Source organism: Cynocephalus volans, chromosome 1 (genome assembly GCF_027409185.1).
Source record: "Cynocephalus volans isolate mCynVol1 chromosome 1, mCynVol1.pri, whole genome shotgun sequence".
Taxonomy (NCBI): Eukaryota; Metazoa; Chordata; class Mammalia; order Dermoptera; family Cynocephalidae; genus Cynocephalus; species Cynocephalus volans.
The window spans coordinates 36,690,192-36,703,833 of record NC_084460.1 but is presented as its reverse complement, the minus strand read 5'-3'; the positions used below and the strand labels follow the sequence as shown (position 1 = coordinate 36,703,833).

The 13,642-nt window shown below is 59.0% G+C and overlaps 1 protein-coding gene across 1 annotated transcript; it reads left to right on the top strand.

Annotated features, from left to right (window-relative positions):
• Positions 1 to 8,372: 8,372 nt before the first annotated feature.
• Positions 8,373 to 13,396, top strand: EMILIN3 (elastin microfibril interfacer 3). The gene is made up of 4 exons (XM_063085411.1): positions 8,373 to 8,539; positions 9,889 to 10,011; positions 11,137 to 11,366; positions 11,616 to 13,396. The coding sequence occupies exons 1-4, from the start codon at positions 8,373 to 8,375 to the stop codon at positions 13,394 to 13,396; spliced, it is 2,301 nt and encodes a 766-aa protein (XP_062941481.1).
• The last annotated feature ends 246 nt before the right edge of the window (positions 13,397 to 13,642 follow it).

Below are 13,642 nucleotides of genomic sequence, written 5' to 3'. Positions count from 1 at the left end.
GCCCAGGCAGAAGCCGCCCCTGTCTTCTCTCTGGTCGTGAAATCCTCACCTGTGGTTTCTCAGAGCCTCCTGCTGGAAACGTTCCCCGCCTTGCTCCCTCGGCGTGGCTGGCACCTCTCGCCCCCCACCTCTCCGCCTGCTCCTCTGACCACATCTTCCCGATTGCCTTCTCTGACTCCTTTTCCTTGGTTTTCCCCTTAAATGTCCCCAGCTTTCTTCTCACACACAAAAACTCCTTTGGAGATCTCTTCGTCCCCATGGTCTTAACCTTTGCCGACGGGTTAACTTCTCTCCAAGTTCAGATATGTGAAATGGGGTAGGTTTTGAACATTCAACTTGTATCTGTTATGAAAACTTTTTTTTTTTGGTCTTTATTTTCCCCTGCATTAGGGCTTATTCAGTCCATCTCTCTGGGGAGGGCAACCCTTGCCAGGGTGGAATGTAAACTGCTCCCCGCTCCCCAGGGAAGCCAGCTGACTGGGACTTGAGTGTCTAAAGTTGGCACCCTCAAGGCGGGAAGCTCACTCCTCTGCTCTGCTGCTGACAATCAGGACTCCAGATATAATGGGCAATCCAGGCTCTTCCCGATTATGGGAAAAGGAAAAGAATGAGGTTTGGGGGAGGACAGAGGGAGGGCCCCCAGAGAGAGCCAGGACAGAGGTTGGGAGAGAGGGGCAATGGTGGGGGGGACACAGCAGGGTGCCAAAGCTAGAAGGGTGGTCGGTGGTGGGGCAGGGAGGGACAACTAGAGGCATCAGAGGGGCTCAGGGCTCCACCCAGCCCATGCCCTCTGACCAGCTGCCTCCGCCAGCCATCTCGGAGGAGGGAGGCCACCAGGACCAACAGTGGAGTTGGGGGTGGATCTTGTACTAGAGGGCCACTCTGAGCACACCCCATCTCCCCCCAAGCCAGGAAGGGTCTGCGGACAATGGGACACCCCAACTATGTGCATATCCTGTCACCCCTGGACATTCTCCTCCTCCAGGTATCCGCAGGCACCTCCAATTTAACATGGCTTCCCTCCAAACTTGTCTGCCCCTCTTTCCTTGTCTCTGCAAAAGGGACCCCTAAGCCAGAAACCTAGAGTCATCCTGGAACCCCTCAAAAGTCACCAGGCCTACCAGCTCTACTCCTAATCTCTCTGGACGCTTTCTGCTCCCACCCATCCTCACCAACAGGGCACACAGGCACCAGCATGGCCTCCCTGAGCAGTCTCTCCCTCCCCTGCCCAGGGACTCCACAGTGGGCAGCTGGGGCCCTTCATGAAACCAGAAGCACAGGAGGAGGAGGAGGGAGCGGGGATGCTGCCTGGAGGTGGGACAGTGGGGCTGTGGGCAGGGATGAGCCAGCAGCCAGGGAGGAAGATGCCCTAATCCCAGCACAGCCCCGGGGCAGGGGCAGGGGAGGGATAAAGTCCCCCCCGTGGGAGCCTCCTGTCCACTCTTTCCCAAAGGAACTGGGGCTGCTGGCCAGCGCCAGCCCAGCGTAGCCAGGAATGTGGGAGCCCCTGGCTGCGAGTCTCAACCTGGGGAAGGCCCCAAAGGTCACACGGTGGGTGGCTAGAGCAGGTGGGTGGGACTCGGCAAGAGGAGAAGGCTGGGGTGCTTGTGGGGGTGGGGCGGTCAGAGTGGTCAGGCCCTGGCAGGGGCCCTATTGATTTTTTGTTGTCGTTGTTATATTTTTGTTAGGGAGCCCTTTTGAACAGACACACAATATATCATCTAGTCCCAAGCATGAGACATAGGCCTGGGGCCCTGCCAGAGTGGGGGCCCACAACTGACCTTAGCCCTGACCCATCTCTCTGGCCAGCTCACTGAAGCCTGGCAGCCGTCCCTCCAAAAGGCCACCCTCTGTCTCTAGCACCTCTTGCTGCATCCTGGCACCAGCCTGCCTGGTGCACCCTCCTCATGGCTACAGTGACTCATCTCAAACCTACGGTTCATACACTCAACAAACACAGGCAGCAAATGCCCCGCATCCAAGACTGCCAGAAACAGACCATGGCAGCAGCAGGCAGTGGGGGCTGAAGACCAAACATCCTCAGGCACCACCTCCCTGGCCTCCCAAGTCCTTAGCCTACACGCAGCCTTCCCCACTCCAACAACATCCCCTCCTAAGCCCCGCACTCTGATGGGAGCACAGCCCTCCACCAGGGCTGCCCCCTCCCCAGGCTGCTCCTGACCTCTCCTGGAACTTCTCCTAACTCTCATCCCACCTCTGCCCCTCCTCATCTCAGGTGCCTTGAGCACAGATCCTGGAGCCACCTGTCTGTGCTTCCAGCACTGAGCCCGGCAAATGTCCCAGCAAATTAAAGAATTAAAGCAGAGCAGGTCAGAGGTAAGGACAGTGTCTGGGTGAAGGTCAGGTCCTGCCTGTCCAAGCATGTGTTTTCCATGGCAACGACCTGCCTCCCCTCCCCCTGCAGAGGTAGCCCCCTCCCCTACCTGTTTTGGCCTCTGCGCCCGCTGTCGCATGCCCACTTCCCCCATCAGTCACCAGCGGGTAATCCTGTGTGGTTTTTACTCTGGTGCCCATGAATAGAAGAGTTAGAGGGGTGCAGGCAGGAGCCCTTCCCAGGCCTTGCACCCGCCCCACCTCCCAGCCTCTCCCCGTCCCTGTCCTAGACAGGCCCAGGCGCCAGCCCAGGGCCAGCTGTGCCACACGATCTCACCAACCCCCACCTTCCCCAAGGCCTCCCAGCTCCAGGCTCAGCCTGGCTCTGGCTGTGGTGGGCACAGGACATGCAGACCCTGTTGTTGAACCTTGCCCCTCTCCATGCTCTTGCCCACACGCTGTCACCCCTGCCCCCATCCTGACGTTTTCTCTCCCCTCTGTCTGGCACCTTCCAGACTCCTTCCCACACCCAGAACCCCCAAATCAGCCACCAAGGCCTGAAAGCCTCTGGAATCTAGCCCTGTGCCCCACATTGGGCCACCGTTGGCCTGGTGGTACCCCACCTCCTGTGCATGCTCCAGACTCTTCACACAGGGATTCAAAGCCCCTGTTCTCTGACCCTCACCAAGCTCTCTTGGGGCCTGGGCCACTCAGAGCTCTGCAAGTTTCCCCAAACACCCCAGGCTCTCTCCTGCCTCCAGGCCATGCATGTGCGGTGCCCACCACCTGGGGTGTTCCCCCCACATGGTGAACTCCAGTGTCACCTGTTCTGTGAAACACTCTCTTCCCCCTTCTCCCATGTCCAGGCCCCAGTCACTTCTTCCTCTGTGAGCCCATGCCACCCTAGGATTCTGACCACACTGGGTACCATGTTCATTGTCCCCTCTGCTTGCAGGTCTGTCTCCCTGTCTTGGGTCAGGTTCCCAAGAGCAGAGCCTGAGACAGAAATCCAGGTACAGGTGATTGATTGGGGGTGGGGCTGGCTCTCAGGAGAAATACATAAGGGAGGGAAGCAGGAGAGGAAAGGGGCAGAAAGAATGCATCTCAGGTAGAGTCTAGATGGGGCCTGACCCAGGGGCTCTGTGACATACACCTCACTGCCAAGCTGTTCCCACTGAGTTGAGAGGGCTGCCTTTTGTGTCCCTGTGTCAGCCAGTCACTGGCTGTGGGGTGGGAAGTGGCTGTCATCAGCCAAGGGCGATTGGCAGGAGGAGGGGCAGCCGTGACCACTGGGGGCATCATACCTGCAGCCAGGGCATGCGTGGGCTCACTGGCAGGGCAAAGGGGGTCTGGGCGGGGTACAGACAGCATCTACCACAGCTCCCTGTCGAGAGGGACCTCTGACAGATTTTCAGATGAGTGAGAAATACATGGATTCCTGGCCCACCCAAGCACTGATATTCCCCAAACCCACAGCTGCACATGCTTCCCTGAGAGAAGGTCCTGCCATAGCCTGAAGGGGCACAATCACCACTGCAGTGACTGGAAAGGAGCCCAGATGTCCAACTCCCAGGGAAGGACTCGCTGCTGAGCCCCGCCCCTCTCACTGAGCGTCTGTCATATACCCGACCGTGCAGATGGGGCTCTAGCCAATATTCTCATTTTTTCCTCATAATAACCATTTTACAGATGGGAAAACAGAGGCTCAGAGGATGAAATAACCCTAGGGAAGTCATGTAACTTGTGAGGGGAAGAGCTGGGATTCAAACTTGGGTCTAATTGGCTCCCTGCCTGGTTCCTTCCCCCAGTGCGTCAACCACTTCAGAGCTCAGCCCTATCTGCCCACCTTGAGAATCTAGCGAGTCCAGGGTCATCTCTCTGCCCCACAACAGGGCTCAGCAGAACTCAGGGTCCCCTAGGGCCACATCTGGAGTTTGCAATAGTTGGGAGGCCCATGAGTGTATTTTGCATATAATTTGCATAATGGTAGCATATGGTTTGCATGTGTCCATGCTGAGAGCCTATCAGCACTACACAATTTTTTAGCTGCTTCTAAGCTGCTCTCACTCAATGGAAGTCTACCTCAGGCTTTACAGAGTACCATTTCCATGATTTCTGGACTCTCTCCCAGGCCCTCACCTTGGGACTGCACATCTACCTGCCCCAGGGTCCTGGACAAGCCATGCTTCTGCCCCAGAAACTCGTGTGGATTTGACAGTAACTTTGTTGATGGTGCAGGTGTAAACTAACTGCTGATGCTGATGTTGAGAAGAGAGGCTGGGCAAAGTGCCTCACTGAACAGAACTTCCAAAGGTGGCCCCATGTGCAGGGAGGCCTAGATGTGCAGTCACAGAAAAAGGAGGGGAGGTGGGCAGGGACAAAGGGCTGGTTTGGAATCAGGAGCCTGTACCCTAGGGCTAGTGCCACCAGCGGCTGGCTTTGGAGGCTGTGCTTCTCTGAGCAGCAGGGGGCTCATCTGCAGTAGGAAGAGCTTGTACTAGAAAGCCAGCAGTTTCAGCGCTTCCTATTTCTGTTTCTTTTAGGGGAACCACATTCCCTAAAACTTTGTGTGGTTCTCAATGATCTGATGTGACAAACCCTTCATAATAAAGGAGAAACACATCCTGGGTGAGGTGGAAGAAGCCTGGAGAAGGGAGAGGAACCTCAGATTCTGGGACAGGGAAGGGGCATCCCAGGCACGTGGGATGCCAAGCACCAGAGCCACCCGTTAGCTCGCCACCAAGCAAGCCTACACTTTGAAGCTTCCTGGATCCATTCCCGCATCTTCTCTGTCCCCGGCAGCCAGTTCTTTCCTTCTGCCCCAGGAAGCCCACAGAGGAAGAAGGGAAGCTCATGTCCCCACACAGTGCCTCTGAAGGACTCTAAATGCAAGACTGTACCCTTGTCCCTGTCCAAGATGACCTTGCCATCCTGATGGCATCTTCTGTTCTTCCTGAGAAGAGTGGAGGTGAATCTGTCACCAGGGGCTAGGGAAGGTAGGGAAAGTACACTCACTTCCGTGTGTGTATGAGAGAGAGGAGAGAAAGAGGTGTGGAGAGGTGGCCAAATGTGTCTGGATGTGGCCATGCATGTCCTTGTGGACAGAAACCATGCTTCTGCATGTGGACCCTCAGCCTGTCTCCATCCAGGTGTAGAAACTCCAGTCTGAGTCGGGGCAGAACATGACTGTCTGCCTTCCTCCCCTGCCTCTGGCCTCCCTAGGTTTCCTGTCTGGCAGATGCAAAGTGGCCTCATGTCTATGCGGGAGAGCCCAGCCTTTGGTGCAGCCAGTCAAGCCCCCAAGCATCTCTCCATACTGTCGTTCTCCGCCCTCACTGGGCTGGGGCCCAGGCCCTGGCTCCCGAAACTGTTCCAATTAAAGAGGGAGCATGGTGTTTGAGATCAGCCACCTGGGAAAGGGGGAAGCAGGATCCAGCTGTCCTTTCAGCGCCCTGTTACATGGACATTTCTAAGTTCAAACAGGGTCCTGCCTCCTCTCTACAAGTTGTGGGCCCCACATCTGGGGCTGGGAAAAGGAGTCAGAGGAGGGGTGGAAGCCCTTGGAAAAAGATCACAGCTTCGGGGTTGGGGGAGTTTTCTCCCAGAGCCAGCTGGGCAGGGCTGCCAGGCAGTTGGAACCCAGCCTAGGATGAGGAGCTGAGCTCTGCTCATTTTCTCCTCGGATGTCTCTCACTTTCTGAAAAGTAGAAAGTCAGTGGTTATAAGATCAAGAGCATAATATGGATCCTGTGTATCTTGCCCCCAGCAAAATGGCTTATAACATCTCTGTTAAAGGTTGGAGAATATACAAGGTACTTCAAAAGGTTCATGGAAAATAGAATTAAAAGATAATACAAATCCTTCCATGAACTTTTTGAAGACCCCTGTAATAGCACGTTTGGTGGACTTGTGAAAAGGGTGAAAGGCTGTCTTAAGCACCATTTGGTTGCTGGGATTAAGAAACCTCTTTAAGCTAGCTCAAGTCGTTGGTTATTGGAAACAGACAGGAGAAGCTACATCTTGTCACCAAATGGCTACTCAACACTCTTCTTCCTGAGTACCTTAGCCCCTTGTCTCTGCCCCGCTTTCCTCTGGTCAATCCTCTTCCTTAGCTCCCCAAATCTCCCACAGAGCTATAGGTGTAGCATACCATGGTCTGTCCTCTCACCACCCCCAAGGGCCCCTGTCATGGATTCATGTCCACCTGGAACCTCAGAATGTGACCTTATTTGGAAATAGCGATGTAATCACTTAAGATGAGGTTATGTTGGACCCTAAATCCAATGACTGTGCCTTAGAAGAAGAGAAGGCACAAACACACAGAGGGAGAAAGGCCAGGCGAAGAAGGCTGTGCGCAGACAAAAGGAGAGATGGGAGTGAGGCAGCTACGGAGAATTCCTGGCCAAAGAATGCCAAGGACTGCCAGGACCACAAGAAGCTGGCAGAGACAAGGAAGGACTCTTCCCTAGAGACTTTGGAGGGAGGATGACTCTGCTGACACCTTGATTTTGAACTTTTAGCCCCGAGAATTGTGGGAGAATAATTTGCTGTTGTTTTAAGCCACCGAGTTTGTGGTCATATGGGAAACCAATACAACGTATACCTTGAAGGTGGATTCTTTCAGCCTCTGTGTTCTGATTCCAAAGCCCAGGAGAAAGAACAATCAGCCCAGCTTAGGTCAACTGTCTGCCCCACGGGACCCACAAGCTCCCATCACTGGGAGAGAGGACAGGGGCACAGATGTGGGTTTCAGAGCTGCCAACTTCCAGTATCCTTGATAACATCACCTTACTCAAAAGGCGTTGCTTTGCATCTCAAAGTCAGTTTGGAGGGAGCTCTCTCCAAGCAGGCCTCAGAGTGCTGTGCATTTTGCATACCTGTCAGTTACTTAAGGAAAGACACAGGAGGCTGTAGTCACCTGTGTGGATGAGACAAAGCCAAGAAGAGGTGCTACTCTGTTAGGTGACAGAATCAGGATTCAAAAGGCTCTTTCCAGGTTAGAAAATTAACAAGGTGCTGTTGAATGAAGATAACTATAACGGCCAATCCTTGGGTTCCAAGAGCCAATTTCACAAGCAAAATATGGAGGAAGCCTGGCTTAACTGCAGCTTCTTGTGAGAAAGACCTAAAGATTTTCTTTGACCAGATGCTAATTACGAGCCAGAGCCGGGGCCCAGCTGGCTCAGAGCTTCAGTTGCATAAAAAGAAGCGAGCATGCTTGGCTGGACTGGAGAGGAGACGGGCGTTTGGGCTCGGTGCAGCCCATACATAAGAGACAGCGACAATTTGAACTCCACGAGAGAACCAGCGGGGCAGCCTGGCCACCAGACTAGGTCGCAGACGTTGGGAGGGAAGGGAGGGGTTAAGAAGCCTGGGGAGGGGTCAGCAGTTATTAGATGTTCGGGGCATCCCCAGACCACGATGGTGCCAGAAGGCAGAGCTGGCCAACAGAGACGGTCTGGGGCCTTTTCCAGGGAGGTGGCTGAGGAGGTGGTGCTGGTGTGCCCCCAAACTCGGTCATCTCAGCTCCAGAGTCCTGGACCGCGGTCCCCTGGCGCATGTTGGGCGGCTCCTTGGAGTCCCGCGCCCAGGTCGGCCTCAGGGGTCCACCTCCCTGCTTCTCGCCCCGTGCCTGCGGGCGACGGTCGTGGCTGCGTGTGTTTGGGGGGTCTCCTCGGGCGCGGCGGCCTGCGCCCCTTCCACCGCGGGCTGCTCCCTTCTTAACCTCGGGCTTGCAGGCGGCCCCTCGGGCGTCAGCTCGGAGCCAGGGCGGGGGCTGGCGGCGGAGGAGGGGGCCGGCAGAGGAGGGCGGTGCGACCCCGAGTTTATGCTAATCCGCGCAGAGCCCGCCTCCCGCCTCCCCTCCGCGCCCCCAGCCGCGAGCCGCGCCGGCCACTCGGTGGGACGCAGCCGCCGCGAAGCGCCAGGCGGCCGGGCCAGCGAGCTCCGGGGACCGCGAGCGGCGGGGGCGGCGCGGCGGGCGGGCGGACACCCGGCGGGGGCACCGCGCGGGGCCAGGTGGTGACGCGGGGGCCGCGATGGGCCGCCGCCGCCTGCCCGTGTGGCTGTGCGCCGTCGCGGCGCTGCTCTCGGGGGCGCAGGCCAAGGGCACCCCGCTCCTCGCGCGGCCCGCGCCGCCCGGTGCCGCCCGCTACAGCCTCTACACGACGGGATGGCGCCCGCGGCTGCGCCCCGGGCCGCACAAGTAAGCGCGGGCCGCGCCGCGGGCGGGAAGAGGGAGGCGTGGGGCCCGCGGCGCGCCGCCGCTCCCACCTGCCCCGACCCGCGCCGGGCATCGAGGCCGCGGTACCCGAGGGCCCGGCCCGGAGGGAGGGAGCGGCGCCCGGGGAGAACCCCTGCCGGGACGGGCGCCCCACACCCCGGGGGGCTGCGGGGCTGGCGTAGAAAAACAAGCCGAGGGGCCCTGGCGCGGCGGCTGGGATCCTGGCAGTGCCCGCGGAAACCTTTCCAGCGAAGTAACATTTTCCAGCTGCGCTGTGTGTGCAAACTCCGGGCGCAGCGGACCAGGTGGAGGCGGAGGAGGAAGGGCGGTCCGCGCGCGGGGCTCCACGCGCTCGCCGGGGCCTCCCCTCTCTCCCTTGCTCCGCCAGGTAGGAGATGGAGCCGTGCGCCCGGCGGCCGCTCCCCCTCCCGCGGTCAGCCTGGCCCCAGCAACCCCTTAGGATCCCCAATGCGCCTGGGCCGCAGGGTTCTGGGGGCTCCTGGGTCCTGAGCCCACCTCGTGGAACAGTGGTCGGCTCACGCGAGGCAGCCACCTCCTCGGCCCTTGTGGCTTGTTAAGGGGGCTGCTGCCCCAGCCACCACCTCAGTCAGCTTCTAGTCTTTAGCGGGCAGTGGCTTGCAAACTGGCCTCTGTCAGGTGGGTTAGGAGCTCTGCCTGGGGCGTTAGGTGAATCTGAACTCTAGCTGAACTTGAAAGGGATTGTTGAAGGAGAGTGCCCATCCCATAGCCGACACGACACTCGGTGGTCCTGGGCACATCAGAGCTGGCTTCCTGGAGGTGGGACAGGAACTGGTCTGAGGGAGGAAAAGGGAGCAAAGGCAGAGGCTGGAAAACTACAGGGAGGGGTACGTTTCCTCAGGAATCAGTCAGGGGAGGAAGGATGAGAAGTGTGGTCTCAAGGGAGTAACTAAGTTGGGATCTCAGAAGCCTGGAATGCCAAGAGAAGGGGTTCGGGACCAGTGAAGGAGCTGGAGGTCAGGGGAGCTGGCAAGGCACTTGAGGGGGACCAGGGTGGCATCTTTCCCAGGCATGGAGGGCAGCCACACCAGCCTCCTGGTTCAGCATAGCGCTTAGCCCAGTGGCCACCCCATGGCAAAGGCTGGGATCAGAGAGACCAGCAGTGGGGCTGGGGCCAGCCTAGGAGATTGTGGATCCCCTGCCAAGGTCCCTCGCTCCCAGAAATAAGGAGAAACACACAAGAGATGGGGGTCTGGTCCCGTGCTGATACCCACAGATGGGGGAGAGACGGTAGGAGCCTCCGTGGGCCTGGTTCAGGCCAGATATTTCAGGGATGCCATTTTGCCCTGTAGGGCCCTCTGTGCCTACGTGGTGCACAGGAATGTGACCTGCATCCTACAAGAGGGAGCAGAGAGCTACATAAAGGCTGAATACCGGCAGTGTGGATGGGGGCCCAAGTGCCCCGGGATAGTCACGTGAGTGCACCCCCATTCCACCCACTTGGGATCCGTGGGCATAAGCTCCAGTCCTACCTTCTGCTGAGAGCAGCTGCCAACTCCACAACAACTCCAAAGAGCCCACCCAAGCCCCCACATAGGCCAGAGTGGACCAGGGCCCCAGAAGGAGGGGGTCAGGGAGGACCCCAAGATTTTGAACTTGCAGCAGGGTATAACCCATGGAGACAGGGGCAGGCTCAAGTTGAAGCCCAGAAACTACAGGGAGACAAGGAGAGGGTCTTAAGGGGAGAAGCAGCACAGGCTAGGAGGAAGTGACAGAGGTAGAGGGTAGGGGGAGAGGAGAGAGCAGAAGGTCACTCAGGCAATGGCTGATGCCAAAGGGGCCCTGGGCAGACCGCAGACCCAGGGAAGGTTGTGGTGACCCTGAGAAGGCCGGGCAAGGGAGGGGGGAAGCTGAGTGCCAGGCTGCATGTGAGGACCTGAGGAGCTGCACACAGATTTGGTGCGTGGGTTTGCACTTGGAGAGGTGCAAACGTGTGTGTCTGGAAACAAACCTGCTTGCTCCAGATTGTCAGTGGCTGAACAGGTATGTGCTGAACAAGTGGGGGGTGCCCGTGGTGAACCCTGCCTGTACCCCTGGGATTTCCCCTCCCTGCTCAAAATTAGAGGTGCCCTTCTGCCAGCCTCTGACCACAGTAAAATTCTTGGAGTAGGCTGGAGAGGAGTGACAAGAATGAAGGGGAACTGGTGGGAGCCAAGAGTGGCCCCCAGGGCAGGGAGAGGAGCTGCCAGCCCCAGCTCCAGGCCAGTGCGCCTCCCACCCACAGGGGAGGGGTTGAGGCTGTGTCAGACTTCTCCAAGATCCCACTGAAGCATGGCATGAGCTTCAGGGGATCCAGTGGTCCAGGAAGGCTTAGGGCTAAATCCCTGCTTCTCCCCAAGCAAACAGGATTGGGTAGGGCTTCAACCTGCATCCTCCTCTAACACCGCTCTGGGCCCCAAGAAGACCTGGCTCCTGCCCCCACCCCACCACCCCATCACCCCGTCACCACCTCACCACACCGTCACCTTAAGCATAGGAAAAAAAACCTTGGGGGTAGCCTCAGCCCATAGGATCCTGCCCTCTCACCTTCCTTGGCCCAGGTACCGCACAGTGCTCAGACCCAAGTACAAGGTTGGCTACAAGACAGTGACAGACCTCACATGGCGTTGCTGCCCTGGCCTCACTGGAAAAGGCTGCCCTGAGCACCTCACGGACCACGAGTCCACCCCACCTCAACTGGCGCCTGAATCCCAGATTCCCTCTGGGCAGCTGGACCCAGGCCCAGGCCACAGGCCCCCTCCTTACAGCAGAGCGGCCCCCAACCCCCATGGTGAGTCTGTCTGTGGAGACCCTCCAAGATGATCAGGTTTCCTGGGCTCAGTGGTAGGAGCAGGGAAGGGACTGACCTAGGCTGGCTGAGATGACAGGGCTGGGTAGGGTGCATCTTAGGTTGGTCATGATGGTGAACCCCCAGTCCCCCGCCCCAGCAAAGCTGAGGGTCTCAGGTGACCTGGCAACATGACAAGCTGAGGGAGCCAGGCCAGTGATGCCCCTGGGGTTCTCTCCTCCTCTTTCCCAGGAAGGAAAGGCCCAGGGCTGTTTGGTGAGCGGCTGGAACGCCTGGAGGGTGATGTCCAGCGCCTGGCACAAGCGTATGGTACCCTCAGTGGCCTCGTGGCCAGCCATGAGGACCCCAACAGGATGACTGATGGCCCCAGGGCTTCTGCCACCCCCATGGGCTTCGGGGTCATCCCCGAGGGGTTTGTGGACCCGGGAGACAGAGCCCGAGGGCCACTCACGCCTCCCCTGGATGAGATCCTGAGCAAAGTGACAGAGGTGAGCAACACTCTGCAGACCAAGGTGCAGCTGCTGGACGAGGTGCATGGATTGGCACTTGGCCATGAAGCCCACCTGCAGCGGCTGCGAGAAGCCCCGCCATCCCCGCTTACCTCCCTGGCCCTGCTGGAGGAGTACGTGGACCGACGGCTGCACCAACTCTGGGGGAACATGCTGGATGGCTTCGAGCAGAAGCTGCAAGGTGTCCAGAGTGAGTGCGACCTGCGGGTGCAGGAGGTGCGGCAGCAGTGTGAGGAGGGCCAGGCGGCCAGCCAGAGGCTGCACCAGAGCCTCGATGGCCGGGAGCTGGCCCTGCGCCGAGAGCTCTCACAGCTGGGCACCCAGCTGCAGGGCCTGGGCACGGCTGATGGGGGCGGCTGCTGTGGCCAGCTGTCCTTAATTGGTGCCCGTGTAGACAGCCTCGAGAGGAACCTGCAGGCAGTCACGGAGGCCCACAGGGGCCCAGCCGCCCCGGCCGGGGAAGAGCTCTCGCAGCTCTCTGCTGCTATGCTCGAGGGAGGTGTGGATGGGTTGCTGGACGGCCTGGAGACCCTCAATGGGACAGAGAGTGCAGCGAGGGGCTGCTGTCTGAGGCTGGAGATGGGAGGGTGGGGTGTGGGTGGCTTTGGGACTACGCTGGAGGAGCGTGTGCAGAGACTGGAGGGGCGCCTGGCAACCCTGGCAGGGGAGCTAAGCCACAACAGTGACCCGTCGGGCAGGTCGGCGCGGCCCCTGGTGCAGACAGAACTGGCTGTACTGGAACAACGGCTGGTTTCACTGGAGACCTCGTGCACCCCCAGCACCACCTCAGCCATCCTGGACAACCTCGTGGCAGAGGTAAAGGCCTGGCAGAGCCGGAGTGAGGCCCTCCTACGCCAGGTGGCCAGCCATGCAGCTCTGCTCCAGCAGCTCAATGGCACTGTGACCGAGGTCCAGGGGCAGCTGGCAGAAGGGACGGGCAGCTCACTCCAAGGTGAGATCACTCTGCTCAAGGTCAATCTGAACTCAGTGAGCAAGTCACTCATAGGTCTCAGCGACTCTGTCAGCCAGTACTCTGATGCCTTCTTGGCAGCCAACTCATCCCTGGATGAGCGGGAACGGAAGGTGGAAGCCGAAGTCCATGCCATCCAGGAGCAGGTGAGCAGCCAAGGCTCTAGGCTTCGGGCAGGCCACAGGCAGGTCCTGAACCTGCGGGGGGAGCTGGAGCAGCTCAAGGCTGGTGTGGCCGATGTGGTTGGTGGGCTGAGCCACTGCCAGGACACAGCCCAGGAACTCCAGCACATAGTGGGCCACTTTGACCGTCGGGTGACACAACTGGAGGGCACGTGTGGGAGGCTGGGCCTGCTGACCGCAGGCCTGGACAGCTTGTCCACTGAGCCACTTAGGCCCAGGGAGGGCTTGTGGGGCCACATGGACCAGTTGAATCGCACACTGGCCCAGCACACACAGGACATTGCCCGCCTGCGAGATGACCTGCTGGACTGCCAGCTGGCTGAGCGTGCACGGCCAGGGCAAGCTGACTAGGCAGGCTGGACAGGATCCAACCCCCAGGTCCCACTGACCCTGCGGATGTCACCCAGAAATCAGCCTTATCCAGGAGTGCCTCCCAGCCTCCCCTGGCCAGCCCAGAGACCACTTCAGAGGCCACTGAAGGAATGGTCTTGGCCCAGCTCCATGTGACTGTCACAGCCACCAAAATCCATGCTCAGTGCTGCACAAACTGGACATTTCAGGGTAGCGGTCAATACAAGGATGTCATGCCCAAAGGCC

Coding starts and splice junctions, on each gene's coding strand:
- EMILIN3 (XM_063085411.1), top strand. CDS start 8,373: ATGGGCCGCCGCCGCCTGCCCGTGTGGCTGTGCGCCGTCGCGGCGCTG. Junction 10,012..11,136: donor AAGTGCCCCGGGATAGTCAC/GTGAGTGCACCC, acceptor TCCTTGGCCCAG/GTACCGCACAGTGCTCAGAC. Junction 11,367..11,615: donor AGCGGCCCCCAACCCCCATG/GTGAGTCTGTCT, acceptor CCTCTTTCCCAG/GAAGGAAAGGCCCAGGGCTG.